The sequence below is a fragment of the Micropterus dolomieu genome, linkage group LG11 (assembly GCF_021292245.1).
Source record: "Micropterus dolomieu isolate WLL.071019.BEF.003 ecotype Adirondacks linkage group LG11, ASM2129224v1, whole genome shotgun sequence".
Classification (NCBI taxonomy): Eukaryota; Metazoa; Chordata; class Actinopteri; order Centrarchiformes; family Centrarchidae; genus Micropterus; species Micropterus dolomieu.
Genome location: NC_060160.1, coordinates 7,445,109 through 7,464,407, shown reverse-complemented (window position 1 = coordinate 7,464,407; position 19,299 = coordinate 7,445,109). Strand labels below are relative to the sequence as shown.

Sequence of the window (19,299 nt, the reverse complement as noted above, 5' to 3'; positions counted from 1 at the left end):
TGTGTGTACCAAATTTCATGGCAATCATTCAACAGACATCTCACTGAAAACCAAAAATTCATTCAAACTCATAGTGGCGAGGAAAAGACAGACTATCACCAAAGTATGTTATATTCATCCTCTGGGGATCATGATTGTCTGCACAAAATATCAAAAAGCAATCCCTCCAACTTTGTTTTGATATTTTAGTCCCGAAAAAAGTGGCTTGCATGGCTAAAAAATGTTTACTGGCAGCAGCAACTGAAGTCAAAATGTGGAGAGCTCAGTTTGAGGGAACTGTTGCCCTTCATGTTCCCTGTGCATCGTCACCCTGATACATACAGTACATGTCTAGCATTCACATAAGGTGCTGTCCTGTGTTTGAGCTTCATGGGTGTGCCTTTTCCCCTCTTCAATACCCAAACAATTTATGAAACTTTGCTACAAACCAGATTCATTGCTTCAGCAGAGTCAACTGTAACATCTGTGATGCCTGACTTCGTCTGCTACTACTTTATTTTTTATCGGTAAAAGGGCAAACTCAACAATAATCATGTTTGTTATGGATATAATAACCACAGTAATGAAGGGAATATTACAGTAAGGTATGGCAAGGTGTCTTTCATAACCTCTAAATACTCTGAGATTTTATTTCTTTTCTCTTCCCCCAGGGTAAAACTGATTGTAAATCATCTGGGACTGATATAATGACTGCACACAGTAAACTATATGATTTTTATTATGTGCATGTGTGCTGACAATGATAAACTAAACCAAGTTGCACGGCCTTTGCTGCAAAGCTGCATTCAAGCTTAGATTAATGCAACATTTAATTGCTGTATTTTAGGGTAAGCCTTTTGTCTAGCCGTAATTATAATACCACAGTACAAAAGCAGCCCGTTCAGCAGTGGGTCACTGAGCAGTGAGAGCTTCCTTTGACTCATACAGAGACAAGTGCAGCCATTATCACAGCATTACACAACCTCAGATTCCAGGACGAATAAACAAAATGGCTTTAATTCAGCAAAACAGAGACAGAGAACACGTTAAATAGATTTTCTGTTTATCCAGTTGGATGTGACACACGTCTGTTACTTTTCAACACAAATTATCTTCTCATGGAACATTTTCTGTGTGAATATGGGAAGCCATATCAACATCTGTACTACATACACGAGAGTGCTGACATTAACAAGTGTGTGATTGTAACATTTATTATTTCTAAACCAGTTAAATACACTTTGATGATATTAAACTATAGACCCCGGGATGATTTAAAGTATCATACAGCCTCGTCAAAATTTTATGAATTATTAAAAGCTTACACAGTCGCTGGGCGACACTGGGTGTTATATCTCCAAATGTACAGACATATATGTGTGTGGGACTGAGTGTGTGTGAGTATGTGTTAGCTGCATTATAACTTTATTTTACTTTTAAAAGTGATTATTTCTGCCCTGTTTGAGCCGAGGTGGAATGTCATCACTCGATATTATTATTTACAGTGATACTGAAATACGTCTATGGAAAATTTTATGAACATAAAGTGAACATCGTTTTTACTATGATTTAATGATTTAATGATTTAATGATTATTATGATTGTTATGATTCTATGTCTATCATTACCACGTTACTGCTATTATTATGATGATCTGAAGTGTAAAATGGGCCTCTGTGTTTTTTTGTATGTGTGAATATTCAATAAATAGGTGTCAACAAGGTATTATGTTGCCTGGAATTTGTACTCCTACGTCACAGGTTTCTTGCAGACTGCATCAGATTCTCTTCCTGTAAGCCTCCCATGGTTGGCTGCAGAGAAGCATCTCCATGGCATGATGCAGCCACCACCATGCATCACACTGGGGATGCTATGTTTATGATTAATGCAAACTGACAGCATTAATTATTTAGAGCTTTTATCCAAAGGGCTTTACACTTTCCCGCTCATTCACCCAGTCTTACACAACAATCTAAGTGTAAGTGTACAATTGGAGTGTAAACAATAAAAATAACATTGTCTCATCAATTTGAATTAATTTATGATAAAAATTAGTTATAAGTGTAAATCCTTGAAATTTGTGCCAACCTAAACTGCACAAAACTTTCATTCCTTCATATCTGTAGTCTGCACCTCTTCCTGCTGCTCAGCATTGCAGCTCAGCAGGGGCTGGCCAGGGAAACACCCTCCCCCTGCACTCACCAATGAAAAAAGCAAAAGGAGGAGACTCCTGCATGAAAAACTGCCACCATCTTACCTTTCAACTTCACTTCCAGCCTGCATACAATTACAGTAACTCTGGACAAAACTGCCGACCCAGCATGGCGAAACCTCTCACAGACCAGGAGAAGCGCAAGCAGATCAGCATCAGGGGGATTGTAGGAGTGGAGAATGTTGCAGAGCTGAAGAAGGGCTTCAATCGTCACCTGCACTTCACCCTGGTGAAAGACAGAAACATTGCTACACCCAGGGATTATTACTTTGCCTTAGCTCACACTGTGAGAGATCACCTGGTGGGGAGATGGATCAGAACACAACAGTTTTACTATGAAGCAGACCCAAAGGTAAAGATCAGATGTTTCAGTGTCAATGTGAAACTAAACTACATCGCATATTGTAAATATACACTCCACATGCACTTCAGAGTATGATACAGCTGCAAAACATTACAAAATAGCTCTAAATACAGATAATTTTCATCTAAAAGATGTTCCTTGCAAAACAGAGAAACATTTGAAAGTTGTTTTGAACTTCCTTGTTCTTTAAGTACAAATATATTCTGCTCACTTAAACCATATTTCATTCTACCTGCATGGTTTATGTTTGTTTTGAACAAAAGCCATAAATGCATTCCAAAGAGCACATGCTTTCACATGTTGTTACATTTTTATGGGAATTAGTTTTGTGCAATGTTTTTCTGTTGCAATTAACAGTCTGGACATACAGGAAGCACAGTATTTTAACATCATTGGATCATGTTTAAACTGCTATTTTGTGCAAGAAAAGGTTTGCTTGTTCCAGTTTTACTGCCTAGTGTGACTCTGTATCTGCACGTTCAAACCACTATCAAAGTTTATCACATTTATTTGCAGTTCATCTTTAATCTATAAAGTATCTGAAAATATGTAGTGTGTGCAAAGAAACGCTGTGTTTCAGATTTTTATTTTTACATGTCCAGAGGGTGTATTATCTGTCTCTGGAGTTCTACATGGGCAGGACTCTCCAAAACACAATGATCAACCTCGGACTGCAGAACGCCTGCGATGAAGCCATCTACCAGGTCAGACATAAATTTAAAAGAAATAGAGGCAGCAACAAGCACAAATGCACATGTTGAACACACAAAATGAGTTTTGATAACCTGTTAACAGTAGGCTTATATGTTCCCTTCTGCTGTAGCTCGGCCTGGACATGGAGGAGCTAGAGGAGATGGAGGAGGATGCAGGCCTGGGGAATGGAGGTCTGGGCAGACTGGCAGGTGAGGGAGATCGAGTTAAGGAGACAGGGTTTCATTATATCCTCACTACTCTAAACAATTCAAAGTTACTGGAAAAATGGAGAAGCAAGAAAAAAAAAGGCTTCAAGACCAGTCATTTCCCTACATCTCTATTACAACAATACTCCATTATAATGCTAGGGTTTTTTTGGCAATCGCCCAATAAATAGACACTGTGTGTCTATTGAACTTTTGAAGCAACTTGCAGAAATGTTGCAACAGAATGTATAAATGAACATTTCACTTCCCCCTCTAGCACCGTGCATTGTGTTCCTCAATTCCGTGCTAAATTTTGTAATTTCATTTTATATCTAATTGTAAAGTTTGTGAGGATGTAGCAATAGCTCTGTCTGTAGGGACTTGGGAAATGAATGGTGGCCAATTCAAGTCCAGTATTGTATGAAGTGTAGACTGTTAACTAGAGAGGGGTCTTCTTTTTTCTGCACACAGCATGTTTCTTGGATTCGATGGCCACCTTGGGTCTTGCAGCGTACGGTTATGGCATCCGATATGAATATGGAATCTTTAACCAGAAGATAAGAGATGGATGGCAGGTAACTGCAGCTACAAACATATTTTCTACTAATTTAAGTTCATCAAAACACCTGCTGTCTTTAACTTTCAAATACAGTCTTATAAGCTTAATTTGAACTAAAATGACAAGATATCTCACTACAGACACACCTGTTTCTCTTTCAAGTTCATAAATCCTGTTTTATCTTTTACTTTGAATTTCAGGATTTCTTTTCAGGCCATGCTCATGCTGTTAGGAATCAAAGTGGAGCATGACCAAAGTAGATATGAATTAGGTCAGAATACATCACAAGTGAATCATTAACAGTGAGGCTTGTGGTCTGCACCCCTTTAACAACACTGCAGTGGTGCAAGCTCCTGGCAGAAGCTGGTTTTGGTTGTAAGATGAGAGCACAAAATAAACATTGCGTATTTTGTGATAAGAGATCCCCAAACTAAAGACTTTTGCCCTTTTGAATTCTGCTGGTTATTTGCTGTTGCAGTGTAAACATGCACTTCTGAACAATGAACTGGATTACCTATCAAGTGTTTTCTCATTGCTGCTAGTGGACAGTAAATGTAGCTGATTTTATTCTGCATTTTACACTAAAACTAATCATGGATCTGTTTGGGTTTGACATAACATTGTAATCATTTGATCACAAAAATGATGATCACCAAAGGGAAATTATTTTTCTTACCTCCATCTACTACAAGATGTCAGAGGTCAGATAAGGTAGAGTTTTGATGTCTTGCTTGATTCTTCTTCTCTATTATATTTAATCTTTTTATCTTTGACCTGGACTGACCTTTTGTAGGTGGAGGAGGCAGATGATTGGCTGAGACATGGAAATCCATGGGAGAAAGCACGTCCTGAGTACATGTTGCCAGTTCACTTCTATGGACGAGTAGAGGAGACGAGAGATGGCACCAAATGGGTCGACACTCAGGTACCGAAGATGTGTACAAATTACAGTAGGTACTGAGTAGACAGGGGCAGGGGTGTCCCCTACCAGAGTCAGAAGGTGATAGGTAGTTGGCATGTTAGTATCATGGTTGCATTACCAATCATTGTGAAGTGACTTTTAACAATTGTTAATGGAAAGTCACTACCACAAAGAGACACAAAACAACTAGAGATACAAAATTAGTACAAAGTGACACAACGTTTATAAAGAGATGCAAAATGACTCCAAAAAGTTGTAAAACGACTACAAAGTGACACAAAACAACTACAAAGTGATGACAAATGACCAGAAATGACACAGCCGTTTGTCTTGGGGTTTTGCTGCTATGTAGAAGGGGTGGGGCTCCTTTTACACGTCTGTCCAGGGGCCCACTGTCTCATAATCTGTAGTTTATTTGACATTATTAATAATAATGGACAGTTTATTATTGCCAAGAACCAGGGCTTTTACATGTGAGTCTTAACGCATGTTTACTTTAATTTTGTTTTCCACATTTAGAAGATTTTAAACCTGCCTCTGCGTAAGATTACTTTTATTTTGCTTTTATTTTCTAGGCTTTTATACTGTGTCTTCCTGATAATTTACTGTTTTCACTTTTATCTGTGCAGGTGGTTTTGGCGATGCCTTATGACACACCCATCCCTGGCTATATGAACAACACTGTAAATACCATGAGGCTGTGGTCCGCTCGTGCCCCCAACGACTTTAACTTGAGAGACTGTGAGTGATGAAGCCATTTTGACCATTTCTAATGGAAAAACCCACTTTTGCAAAACAGTCTTTGCTTTCAGTTTTCAATAGGAAAACCTTGCAAGAAAGAAGGAAACTGCTGCAACACTGGTTCATTGTGAAAAGATGTCTGTGTTGCAAAATAGCTCAATTCTGCAGAGTTAAATTTTTTACTTTAAATTACAAACACTATAAAATTAAATATGTATGAAATTTAGTGCCAATGTAACTAAAATGCATTTTTTACTGTCTGTAGTTAATGTTGGAGATTACATCCAGGCTGTTCTGGACAGAAATCTGGCAGAGAACATCTCCCGTGTTCTCTACCCCAATGACAATGTAAGTTCAACATACATTATGTCATTAAGCACATGTTAATGCATCTATGCAGCAAAATCCCACATTTATACTGATGGGTGCCCGATAATGCCTGAACATTTTGCATCATAAGGTCATCATCTTCCACAAGAAACGCACTGATAATCTCTTCTGTCAAAAAATGTCTACTGTACTAAAATCAAGACCATAACCATCTCTGTGGTCTCTCCTACATGCTGTAGTTCTTTGAAGGAAAAGAGCTGCGCCTGAAGCAGGAGTACTTTGTTGTGGCGGCCACACTCCAAGACATCATCCGCCGCTTCAAGACAACTAAAAAGGGCGCCCCGGGCCGAACCTCTTTTGAGAGCTTTCCAGAAAAAGTAAGCTGCAAAATCAGTCATTTAGCTGGAGCTCAAGAAGTAAGTGTCTGTAATGGAAATGTTACTTATTTTCTTTTCATAACCTCATTTATTGGCCAGAGGGAATCAGATAGCCTCCTGGTTTAAGGCCTGTAGCATACTCAGAAAAAAGAAATCGTGTTTCATATATTATGATGAAAAATAGATATTTGCACCTCTCAGTCAAATGCGTTATTGGCCTGAAAAGTAAATTTGTTACAGCAACTGCAGACACATCTTTCATATCACCAAGTGAGGAATCTCTGTTAAGTTAGAATTCGTGCAGATAATGTTTCAGATATTAAACGCCTGCAGCCCTGTGTTTTTCCTTTTAATGTTTCACAGCTGCTCCTTTAATCCTCCATCTAATAACACAGAAAGTAGGATAGATTTAAAGTTAACCACTTACAACCAAACTGTAAAATCACAGAACCAATACCTCATACAACAGACTCTCCTGTTATTCAGTTAGCTGAGGTAAAATCAATAACAAGGTGACAGATAAACAGTGTCACTACATCATGCCGTGTCGTTTCCAGGTCGCCATCCAGTTGAATGACACTCATCCAGCCATGGCCATCCCCGAGCTGATGAGAATCTTTGTGGACATTGAGAAACTTGACTGGGACACGGTGGGTGAGAGTCAGATTTGGTAGATCAGCTTAGACTTACAATGAGCTTAGATAAGGAAATCATGACCACAGAACCACAGAACTTGACAAATAAAACAGAACAGAAGTGTCTGTGTTGCAAAATATTCATGTGCAATGCTGAAAGTTGTCAGCCAGGTTAAGAAATAAAATCCAGGCACGCAGAGGTGGTTTGTTGGTCAAGTAAATTAGCACAGCTAGGGAAGGAAGAAGGCACAATATTAAGTAAGAAGAAAGTTGCTTTGTTCATAAGTAATTAAATACAAAGCTCAAGTGTCAAAACATAAACTGGCCCCTCCTCTGTAGGCCTGGGACCTCACTAGGCGCACTTTTGCATACACCAATCACACAGTCCTCCCCGAGGCTCTGGAGCGCTGGCCTGTGCAGCTGCTGGAGAAGCTTCTGCCCAGACACCTGCAGATCATCTACCAGATCAACCAGGTCCACCTCGACGTACGTACTGTAGCTCAGACACTGCAAAAAGAGAAATAAGATAATGTTCTTTATGGACTGAACGTATCTGTGACACATGAATCTGAGATCCTAAAGGCGTGTCTGTTTACAGAGGATTGCTGCTCTCTATCCAAAAGACATGGACAAACTGAGGAAAATGTCTCTGATTGAAGAAGATGGATGCAAGAGGGTGAACATGGCGCACCTGTGCATTGTGGGATCTCACGCTGTTAACGGAGTAGCTGAGATACACTCCAACATCATTAAGACTGAAACGTAAGTCTTCTGCTGATGACACACCACTTCAAAAATGTGTACAGAATAATGGAAACACAAAGTAATGTACAGTGAAGCAAAACACTATGGGCTACAAAGACCAAGCTACAGCTCCATAAAACAAAATTATACACCACAGCAACAAATGACAAAGAAAACAGTGGTCGAACTGCGTCAGCAAAAGGAAGCTCCATCCAACTGAGCCCATACAAAGTGGCACATGGTACTCCTCGTGTTTTTGGAAACATTGGAACAAATGTCTGTTTGCATTTTAATTATGGTGGAATGTGAAATAACGTGGTTTTGTACATAATTCTGTTCTGTGTGTCTTTGTATTGTGTTGTTGTATTCAATTTTATTTTACTGATATGGACCTACGTGTTGACTGATAATACATACAAAAATGGACAGCACGTGATATATTAACAAGATGAAACAAAAATGCTGGTATGTTCCTTTAACTACCTGGTACATATATGTACATTATTCAGATGTTTCCATTATTTTGTCTATGAGAGACCAAATTAAGTTCTTCCTCAAGAACATTTCACCATTTTTCTCTTACAGATTTCGTGATTTCAATGAACTAGAACCGAAGAAATTCCAGAACAAAACCAACGGCATCACTCCCAGACGCTGGCTTCTGCTCTGCAACCCCGGACTGGCTGAGCTTATAGCTGAGGTCTGTTTGAGGTGCCTGAGCAATAAATGAATAAACAAACGACTGCCAAGAGTTGTTGTAGTGGTTAAGACCCCTGAATCTTCATCAATATATACCCCAGCTGTCATATCAATCTTGGCATAGAATATTCTGTTTGTTTTTTTTACACCACTTGTTCCAGTCAATGTATATAGAATAAGAGGTTGTGTAGTAAACTCAACAGTTTTGCACATATTTTATTGTGCCCTTTAATATCTTTCAGGTCATTGGGGAGGATTATGTGAAGGACCTCAACCAGCTACAGAAGCTGAATGACTTTGTTGATAATGCTGCCCTGATCCGTGATGTATCCAAAGTGAAACAGGTAGAGCAAAGTACTGTACTCAAGTAAATGCTCCGTTTTTGTATTGCGCCTTTCTTGTCTTTTCGACCACTCAAAGCACTTTTACACTACACATCACATTCACCATTCACACACTGAGTCTAAGTGCTCAAACAGAAATTAACATTCATACATATTCATAGACTGGTGGAACAGCTTCTTCATACCTGTTATTCTGATACATTTCAGAGGGAAATTATGATTTAAAAAAAAAAACATAATAAGTTAAACCACATTAAACAGTGGTTTCCATTGGTTTCCTAAAAAAGGTCTTTCGTGGCATGGTTGCATGATGCTGTTATACATGCATAGTGGGCTTTGTTCTAAATGTCCTGTTGCACCACGAATCCATGCAGTTTAACGTAAATAGCACCAACCTAGTACCTGTATCTGTGTACAGTTTAAAAATAAAAAAAAATAACGCTCTTGTGTAATATTTCTGCATGCCATTGCAGGCAAAGACATTACAATAAGTTTTATGTGTGCATTGCAGGGTTGCATTTTGCAGCTCTAAAGTCCAAGTGAAGTAAAGTACGTGTCAGGACAGACCACACCTGTGATTCAGCAACTTCACCTAAATGAATAACTCATTTGTTGCCAAGTCACGTATCGCTGATTTCCTTCCAGGACAACAAGGTGAAATTTGCCCAATACCTGGAGAACGAGTACAGGGTGAAAATAAATGCGTCCTCCATGTTTGATGTCCACGTGAAGAGAATCCACGAGTACAAGCGGCAACTCCTCAACTGCCTGCACATCATCGTCATGTACAACCGTATGTGAAATCCCTTGTTATTAAGTGAAGGTTTCACAATCCATCACATAATCTGACCTGTACTAATGTGGAAGATTCCCGACCTGACCAGTGCTCCGAGCAAGTTAAATCAACCACATGCATCTGCCATTTAAATCAAGTGTGGTCTTTTTCCATGCAGTCATCAGGCTGTGATAATCAGGACAGGAGTTTCATGAGCAGTTCTGTTTTGTGCAACATGCAGTTTACTTTGATGCTTAGTTTCTTTGCATCCAAAACCTTTACCTTTCTGGGGACTTTTCCCATCAAATATGTCATACCTTTCTATAGTACATTTCATAGAAAACTGGCAATTTAATGTCCATCGCATAAAAGATGAAAAGATATAAGTTAGTAGACAGACCTATCACCAAACAATCCATGCTACAGCCATGCTAGCCCAAGAGCTGTAGCCTACTCAGGTACAGCGGTGAGCTAATTGCTAATATTAGCATGCTAACATGCTGAAAAAATGAAATGTTAAGCCTTCACCAAAGTTATTACAATTCATCATGAGGGGAACATGAATTTTCATACCAAATCTTGTGACAATCAATCTGATGGTTGTTGAGACAGTTCACTCAAAACCACACTTGTCAACCTCATTGTGACACATGAAAAGTCAGGGAATCACCAAAGTCAGTAGGATCCATCCTCTGTAGTCATGGACATTGCCATCCTTGGAGCCACATTACCATGGCCAAAAACAACACATAAAATGTTAGAAAAAAAATGTAAAACCAAAGTGGACACAATTCTAATTAAAGGCATCACTTAAAAAGCAAGTTTTTCATTTAAAACAGGCCAGAGTTGGAAAGTGACTACAATCAACCAGAAGGTTTTTCCATGTGTGTGCAGCATGGAAGCAAAATGCAAGGTTCATATGACTTGAAAGAAGTCATGGTATGTTAACATCAACTCGCTGATTGTTTTTGTTAAAACTGCATCACTTTGAAAGCCTTTGTGTCCTTTTTTGTTTCCCAAGGAATCAGAAAGAACCCCACTGCACCTTTTGTACCACGAACTGTGATCATCGGGGGAAAGGTACTGGCTCAGCCAAAGCAGACCTGACAAACAGCTCAGATTAAGTCCAATAAACAAGAACGGTGGAGATATTTTTGTTTTAGACTGTCACCCACTGTCACCCTCTGCAGGCTGCTCCTGGGTATCACATGGCGAAGCTAATCATCAAGCTGATCACCTCAGTGGCTGATGTGGTAAATAATGACCCTGTGGTGGGAAACAAGCTGAAGGTAATCTACCTGGAGAACTACAGGGTCTCTCTAGCAGAGAAAGGTACATTCAGATAACTTTCTTTGACACCTGCACATGTTTTTGAACAAAAATGTGCATGTGCAAAATTCTCATTTTAAGGGTTCATTCATTCATAGTTCACCAAAAATGTAAATCTTAACTCGGGTCATCTGCTGTTCCTCAGTGATACCTGCCACAGATTTGTCAGAGCAGATCTCCACTGCTGGCACTGAAGCTTCAGGAACAGGGAACATGAAGTTCATGCTGAATGGAGCGCTGACCATCGGCACCATGGATGGAGCCAATGTGGAGATGGCTGAGGAGGCTGGGGAGGAGAACCTGTTCATCTTTGGCATGAGGGTGGAGGATGTGGCTGAAATGGACAAAAGGGGGTAAATTAGTCTATTTTATTGTTTACTTTTGTATTATGTCTCTATAGCTCTTTTTAAGGTGTTAAAACTACATTAATTATGGGCTTTTCCCCCCTTAGATATGATGCCATGTTGTATTATAAGAAGATTCCTGAACTGAAAGAAGTGATGGACCAGATTACAAGTGGATTTTTCAGCCCCAGAAATCCAGAGCTTTTCAAAGACCTCACAAACATGCTCTTCAACCATGACCGGTAGGCAAGATATATTCTTTACTTTCTGTTCCAAAATGCTGTAGCCCAGTTCAAGCTATTTATTTCCACCAACTGTCATGTCAACAAAAATGTTTAATTCTAATGATGGATGTCAAACTTCTGTACACTTTTTGGCTTTTTTTGGTTAACTTCAAACTGTCAGAATTGATTTACTTATCCTCTCATATCTCTTCAGTTTCAAAGTGTTTGCCGACTTTGAAGACTACATCAAATGCCAAGAGAAAGTCAACAAGCTCTATCAGGTAACCTTTGCCTCAAACACACCTGGGGCCTGTACTACTTAGTGAGATTAGTGGGTTAGCCATCTACCTTTAGGCTTAACTCAGGTTTTTCCGGTGTCACGAAGCTGGATCACTTTTAACTGGGATAGATCACCATGGTAACCCATGCCTCATGGCTAACCTAAAGGTGTTGATGTGATTCAGAGGATTAGATCAAAACCATCATTCCCGACAGGATACTGAATAGTGTTGATGCGTTTTACAGTTTTATTGCATCACTGCAGCTCTGGATAACACAACGCAACTTTGTGATCACATTATCATAATAGTAAATAAAGTTAAAAAAAATATATGTGTGTGTGTGTGTGTGTGTGTGTGTGTGTATGTATATATAAAAATCTCATTCCTGTTCTCACTTAAAGACTTAAACTCATGGACTCAGGAAATTATTTATATTGTGTCTACAGCTTCTTATTTCATTGTAGTTATTTGATTATATTGTATACATTTCACCTCTTTGAATATCACATTTTGCTGTCTGTATCACCAAATTTTCCGAAAGGTATCTGATTTCATAGTTTCAACCTCTTTCACATGAACAGGCTCATAGCTGGATTGGAAAACACAGAGTTAACAGAGCCAGCTGATAACCAGCTTGGTGATGCCATGTGTCCAGGATCACCAATGTTAGGTTCAGTGTAGCAAGGTAACCCAAAGAGAACCAGACTAAGTTGGACTTGTGTGGGTTCAGGCTCCCAGATCTTTTGCAAACTCTTGCTATGGATTAAATTTGCTTTGGTGGGCTTTGCTTATTGGAGCGTGCCAGACAACCATCCGGGCCTACATGTTTCTTTTCTTTTACTTTTGTTCTTTTTGTTTTGTTTTACTTTCTTTTTTTCTCAACTTTTCTTTTATAATAGTAATGATACAACGTTTTTAGGTCGGAATCCATCAGGACATATAAAACCTATAATAAAAATGTTTTATTTTTCTCCAGAATCCACAGGAGTGGACAAAGATGGTGATCAAGAACATCGCTGCAACAGGAAAGTTCTCCAGCGACAGAACCATCACACAGTACGCCACTGAGGTGTGGGGCGTCGAGCCGACTGACCTGAAGATCCCGCCTCCGAATGAGCCGAGAGAGGCCATCGAAGAAACAGCCCGAGCTCTGAAGAAAATGTGAGGCTGCTTCACTAACGAGGCCTACCTTCATGTTTACAAATCATTTATTGTTCCTTCCCTGCTGTGCCTTTAACCTTAACTTTACACATCACTGAACCTTTTTCAAGAACTTGAAAGAGCGTTTCAGAAATCAGATCTGCACATTTTCATTTTCTGAACACTTTTTACTGTCACAGCACCTGAGTCAAGAACATTGCATTAAAACGTGTCTGTTACAATCCTTTAGCACAAACACATACAATAAACCACAAGTCAGTATGGAGAGCCGAGAGGTCAAATACTTCATACTTCATATTTGACATTTCTGGAGATCAGGATTGGTGGGGGCTGCTGCATGTCAGGAATTCAGTAGTAACTGAGCAGCTGACTAAACTGAATTTTTAACTACATTAAACATAGACTGAAACATTTCTAAGACTTATTTGCATCTGTATCAGTATCAACTTGACTAAGGAAAGGAACAAAAAACTTCACTTGTGATCTACAGTATTTTGTCTGAGTGTTGAAATAAAAAGGTATTCTGCCATGTGTGAAAATGCTTGTGTTTCCGTTTTTATTCACACACACACACAGCAAAATGAAGACTGCAGGAGGGAGAGCCAATCTACTGTCTCAGGTTTTGAAGAAATTTCCTGCAACAAAAACAGATGAAATATTACAAAGTTTCTGAGGGTTTTTGGTTTATGGGCAGGATTTACAAGAAAAACACATTTAAAACGTATTAAAAGACACAATCATTGTTAGACAAGCATCAGTTGTTGGTATAATTCATAAACTTTTTACCAGGATTAGCTGTTTTTGATGAAGTTTTTATACATGTGTTTTCTTGTTTTTGCACGTTAGCACAACAGTTATTGTAAAATTTATATCAGTTTTGACTAAACTTACCCAACAACATTTGACAGATTGGGATCTAAGTAGATTTTGCCATGGGAGAATGCAAGATTTGCACTGTAGGAGATCATTTCAACCCGAACATTTGTGTTATATTTCTTCTTAGCCTGCAGTGATATCTGGTACAGCTGGAGACCATCAAAATGCAAAGTAATTCAGAAAGGAGGCAGCAACATCTGTTAGGAAATGATCTAAACACTGAAAGGAAGCACACATGAAGACCTACTGTACCTTTAGACCCATGTGATAAGGTATTACATTGTCATCCTCTGCATGCAGAATAAGAATTGGACTGGTCAAGGCCTGTAAACTGCGTAGATGTTGGGGTAAAATATATATTCACAGTCAGAGATAGTTGTCTTTAGCGGAATAAAATGTATTTAGCACAATTTAATAATTTATTTGCATGCACTTTTTTAAAAGCGTACTTACTTTTTATCGTTAGCAAATACAATGTTGTTCATCTCCAATATGTTCCAAAGCAAGCTATCAAATCCTGGAAGGAACCTGTAAATCTGGAAAAACACAGTGTACAAATTGTGTAGCAATATTTAGCAATTTCCTTTGTACTGTAATAACATACAAATTTACATTTATTCATTTTAGCTGAAGCGACTTACAATTGCTATACATTTCAGAGGTCACATGCCGCTGGAGCAACTAGGGGTTAAGTGTCTAGCTATGAAATGACTAATTTCAGAAAAGTGTTCAGTGAGCTGTTTGTGGGTTTTGTTGAGCGATTTCCACATGGTAAACAAAATCAATTTCAAAATATTTTCATTTCAAGCCTTTTTACTGTTTTTAGTCTAATTGTGTGTCACAGTTTAGATTGAATAGAGTAAAGTAAAATATGAGCTGTGGTTGCTCAGTGGTCCTGTCATATAAACATGATTTTTGGGTTCAAATCCATCAAATCTTTGACTTTTATTCCATCTCTCTTTCCCCAGTTTTTTCCTGTTCCCTCAGCTTCTGTACAGTCTCTTTAAATATTCCCTGTAATCTTTGTATTTATTTATTTACTATTTGCTATAGCTGTAAATGTTCATGTCTTCGTATTTGCACATGACAGTTTTTTGAAACAAGATATTATTTTGCCAGTTTTGTCGTGGATTAACAAACACACTGAGGGGTTACAGACAGACAAAAATGCAACAACTGGCCTCACCTTAGTGAACGGGTGGATGGCTACAGCTTCTCCAATACTTGTGTATGGAGCTTCAAGGATTAGAGCGTCAACAACAGACCCTGATATTAAAGACAAAAACAAAAATGAAAATAAATCAGATTATAAAACAAACAAAAAATATGGATGGATGGGGAATTCCTTTTAAATGTCATGGCTTATTAAGGCAATATTTATGGACTTCCTAGTGTAATCTAATGTATTGTAGACTAATGTTCACATGAAATGCAGTGTATAGTTCACAGTTGCAATTTTTAGTCTCCTGCCCTTACAGGCCCTGCACACCCACACAATAGTTTTGAGTTATTCTGACTGATTAGACTGATCTTCTCCTCTGCAAACAAACTAAAATCGGAGTGAGGAAAAGGTCAATCAAACAGTCTCTACACCGCAACACAGCATTGTGAAGAGGTCTAATCAGCCAAAATAATTCTACTCACCTGTGTGGGTTAAATATGGTCAGTCAAGGCCCTTTAAATACTCGTTACGGCTTCCGCCACCACCCGTCTGTAATTTACCTGTGCATGTGTGTCTATTATGCTGAGCAGGCTGTGCAAACCCACACTGTGGATTGGCTGTGTGGTCAAGAAAAGTTCCGCCTACCCAACCCAACTAGCTTACCTTCGGTGACACATGTCTCAGAACTTGTTGTGTTCAGTTTGTGATGTTTGTTGCTTAGTCTTAGTAGCCATTGTTGTACTTGGCTTTGTTAAAACTGTGTGAAGGTAATGAAGTGGGCCAGGGATTAAGATCTAAAAACTGACACCATTATTACACTCACAGTTTTGTTTCATTTCCACTAGGTTCTAGGCTGTGCGCTTTGTGTATTGCAACGTATTTTAGTTAGAGGTTTTTGGTTTACCCTTTTATTTTACCTGTAGTTAGATTAGTAATCCCCCTTTTGAGGACCTCCTTTTGTTATAGGCCTATTCCTTTGTTGATTTCCACAACACCTGTTGGCCCATTTTCTGTTGTGGGCTCTGTGCAACCCTGTTTCAAATAAATATCCTTTCATATACCAAATAGGGCCTACATCTGGTTTATGTTTATGTCCTGATATCCCTAGACACCTCGGGACGTAACAACTTTTTTCCCCACCTTGCTCTTGTACTTTCACTGCAGTATTAGTCACAACCCTACAAGAAAACAAAAAAAGAGTTGGCTTTACACATTTTTTACTCAATATTTCCAGTTGTCTCTATTAGTGTCGTAGACAGTGGTTAGTCTGAAAAGAAACTGACCCAGAGCCAAGCGAGTGTCCCCACAGACAGACAACACCCCCTCTGCTTTGTTTCTTTACCCAGTTGTACAGGTAGAGGGCATCACTGGTCAATCCAGCTTCACTTGGCTCCCCAGTGGAGTCTCCAAAACCTCATTAGAAGACATACAAACATTTAAAAATGATCACTTCCTCACTGTTGTATGTGTAATAATAATAATAATTTTATTCTCTTTTTTTTCTTATTTCTATTCGTTTGACCAGTACCTAGCAAGGACAGACTTTTGCTAAAAGGTAACACAATACAGATATCACTATAAAGTACTGTTATTATATCAAATAAGGAAACATTTTATATGTTTGCATGAACAAATAAATATATTCATTTTGTCATTTACAGACAAAGAAATGTACAGTATGTTATCCAATAGAGTGAGAGGTCTAAATGAAACCGCACATGAACAAACTGTTATAAAAACTAATATGGGATTTGGAGGGGATGATGTTGCATAAAAAGTAATGTCAGCACCAATCACAGACCTGAAACAGAAGTATAGTCCATTTTCCATAGCGGACGTCTGAATCATGTCATCAGTTCATAATCATGTTTATGAGTAAACCTCATAAAATTAGCAAAAATCCTGTAGTATCTAGTTGATGAAACAAGTATGTATTTTGAGCTGTTAAAGAGTGCCAGGACCCCAAAAATGAACATTAGTTTTAAGATTAAATTGTATTGTTTCTTACCTCTGTAGTCTAGAGATAAGACATGATACCCTGCAGCACTTAAAATCTGAAAAAAACCACACAGAAATCAAAATTTCATCTAAAGCTGAAAGTCAAAACTGTTCAACAAAATTGAAAATGTTTTAGAAGAGAAACCATACCTTCATCAGTTCAACTCTGGATTGCACAGCCCTGCAGAAATGGCATGAGAATATGAATGAATACAAACAAACAGTGGCTTTCAGACTGATTGACTCTGACTCACAAACCCTTGTGAACATTCATTGTGCCTGTGGATTAACCCAGAGGCCTTTGAAACCCACTAGACTCCATTAGGATCAATTCGATGGTCTCTATCCTGCTGCTCTCTCCCCACCTGGTCCCTATGTTGCCATGAAGATAGATAATAATAGGACTGCCGTCTCTTAGAGTCTCCCGGTACCACTTAGGGCTTCTCCCTACGGCCTCCTCCCATTGGCTGGCAGGGAGTGTATGCCTATGAGACACAAAGATAGAGAGTGAGAGAGGAGAAAGACTGAGCTGCACAAACAACTACGCTTGTGTTTTAAGATATACAGTAAGCTTTTCAAGTGGTCTCGTGCAGATGAATGACAAGATTGTGGTCCTATTCATTCAGGAGACACCTGTACCAAATATGCATGGGCTTGTGGTATTTTTAAGTACTAATGCACTTAAATGGACAAAACCGGGACCCTCAAATTACCTACCAGACACCCACTGAGACACCCTCCTCTGTGTCGAGGTAGAAGTTGCATGTGTGGTTCAGCAAATCTTCAGGTCGGCCAAGATCCACAAAGAGTGGAAACCTCACTGCAGCACGGCACACAAGGTCAGTATGAATTTTGGATACCGCATAGTATTTTATCATATAATGTCATATTGTATCACATCATATCGCATTTCAGTGTTTTATATTATCATATCGTAATGTATTAAATTGCATTGTGTAGTGTATCAGATTGTATCGAATCGTATTGTATCACATCTTATCGTATCGTATCATAATCTATTGCATTAGTGTATCAGATTGTATCGTAAAGAATAGTATTGTATTGAATCGTTTCATATCATATCACATTGTATCACATCTTATAGTATCGTATTGTATTATACATGTTATCCTATGCATCATACTGTTATGAGTTTAGTTTTGGGTTATGTTTGAGCTGTATTTTTCCCTGTGTGTTTCTGGTTTTTGCCATTGTTTCATGTGTCCTTTTGTTGTGTCTCTGTTTCTCTCGTTTAGTTTATGTTTAGTGTTTACCTTTGGTCTATGTACTTCTGTGTTGTTTTGCCCTTGTCTGCTCTGTGTTCTCTTTAATCCCAGCTTCAGTCTGTATTCATTGTTGGTTGCAGTTCTTGGTGATCTGTTATGTGTTCAGTAACCTGTGTCATGTCTGTTCCCCCAGTTATCACTCTGCATGCCAGTTCTCTGTTTTCCCCTGCTCTCTCTCTGCCTGCCTGTGTCTCGTTAGCCTCATGTCCCTCACCTGTGTACCTCCTTCCAGCTCGTTGACCCTGTGTGTGTTTGTGTGTGTGTGTTTGTGTGTGTGTGTGTATATCCTTGCTTGTTTCCCTCAGTCTTTGTCTGGTCATTGTAGTGTTGTAGCTCATTCTGTCTTGTCCTGTCATGTCCTGTTACCTGTTAGTTCTTTGTATTTTGGATTATACCCGTTCTGGATGTTCTGTTGGATTTGTCGCAGCCACTCTGCCAGTCAGTGTGCTTGGCTTTTGTTTGTTTAAATAAACCTTTTGAACTGTACCTCCTCTGCTATGCATCATGCATTTGGGTCCACCAACCTTCTCCACACCACAAACCATAACACATACTCATTGCATCTCATCGAATCTAATCAGGCTGTGCAATATCTTTTTTATATCCAACGAAGGTTAAAATCAAGGGCAACTGGACTTGGTTGAAGATACTGGAAGACGTTTCGTCCCTCATCCAAAGGACTTCTTCAGTTCTGACTGACTGGCAGGGTCGTTATCCCGGGTCATCGATACCGCTGGTTCGTTAGTGTTCCTTGTTGCTGTGACGACAGTCGTTACAGTCGTTAAGACTACCTGTGGCCAAGACTGAATGACCATCGTTGGTATCTTCACCTGAGGCCAATAGGTTACGTTTGTTGAGTTTCCTGGGAAGTGATGAAAGGACAGCATTGTAAGTTGGGGATAAGTGGTGGCGTAGACCCCCTCCCCTGTTCAATGACGGCTTCTCAACCCTGGTGTAGATGGCTTCCTTGACACCTCTTTCAAACCATCCATCTTCTCTGTCTAAAATGTGCACCTGGTTGGTCCTCAAACGAGTGTCCTCTGTCCTTCAGATGTAAG

At 39.1% G+C, this 19,299-nt stretch overlaps 2 protein-coding genes across 2 annotated transcripts in view; one reads left to right on the top strand and one right to left on the bottom strand.

Annotated features, from left to right (window-relative positions):
* Positions 1–2,221: 2,221 nt before the first annotated feature.
* pygl (phosphorylase, glycogen, liver) lies at positions 2,222–13,460 on the top strand. Its single transcript, XM_046062293.1, has 20 exons — positions 2,222–2,543; positions 3,158–3,259; positions 3,379–3,457; positions 3,926–4,029; positions 4,807–4,938; positions 5,565–5,676; positions 5,942–6,024; positions 6,246–6,383; positions 6,941–7,033; positions 7,358–7,504; positions 7,617–7,780; positions 8,348–8,462; positions 8,704–8,805; positions 9,451–9,598; positions 10,602–10,660; positions 10,771–10,912; positions 11,055–11,262; positions 11,361–11,495; positions 11,692–11,758; positions 12,735–13,460. Exons 1-20 carry the CDS (start codon positions 2,301–2,303, stop codon positions 12,921–12,923), a joined length of 2,562 nt encoding a protein of 853 aa, XP_045918249.1. The 5' UTR covers positions 2,222–2,300; the 3' UTR covers positions 12,924–13,460.
* Positions 13,066–19,299, bottom strand: part of LOC123978824 (lysophosphatidylserine lipase ABHD12-like) — a 7,473-nt gene continuing 1,239 nt past the window's right edge. Inside the window, exons 2-12 of the mRNA XM_046062342.1 lie at positions 17,673–17,775; positions 17,321–17,440; positions 17,106–17,136; positions 16,966–17,011; positions 16,241–16,370; positions 16,098–16,135; positions 14,982–15,061; positions 14,249–14,331; positions 14,048–14,126; positions 13,811–13,944; positions 13,066–13,554 (exon numbers count right to left, since the gene is read on the bottom strand). Of these exons, the coding sequence (XP_045918298.1) occupies positions 13,527–13,554; positions 13,811–13,944; positions 14,048–14,126; positions 14,249–14,331; positions 14,982–15,061; positions 16,098–16,135; positions 16,241–16,370; positions 16,966–17,011; positions 17,106–17,136; positions 17,321–17,440; positions 17,673–17,775 (872 nt within the window). The 3' untranslated portion in view covers positions 13,066–13,526. The remainder of the gene's footprint in view (positions 13,555–13,810; positions 13,945–14,047; positions 14,127–14,248; positions 14,332–14,981; positions 15,062–16,097; positions 16,136–16,240; positions 16,371–16,965; positions 17,012–17,105; positions 17,137–17,320; positions 17,441–17,672; positions 17,776–19,299) is intronic.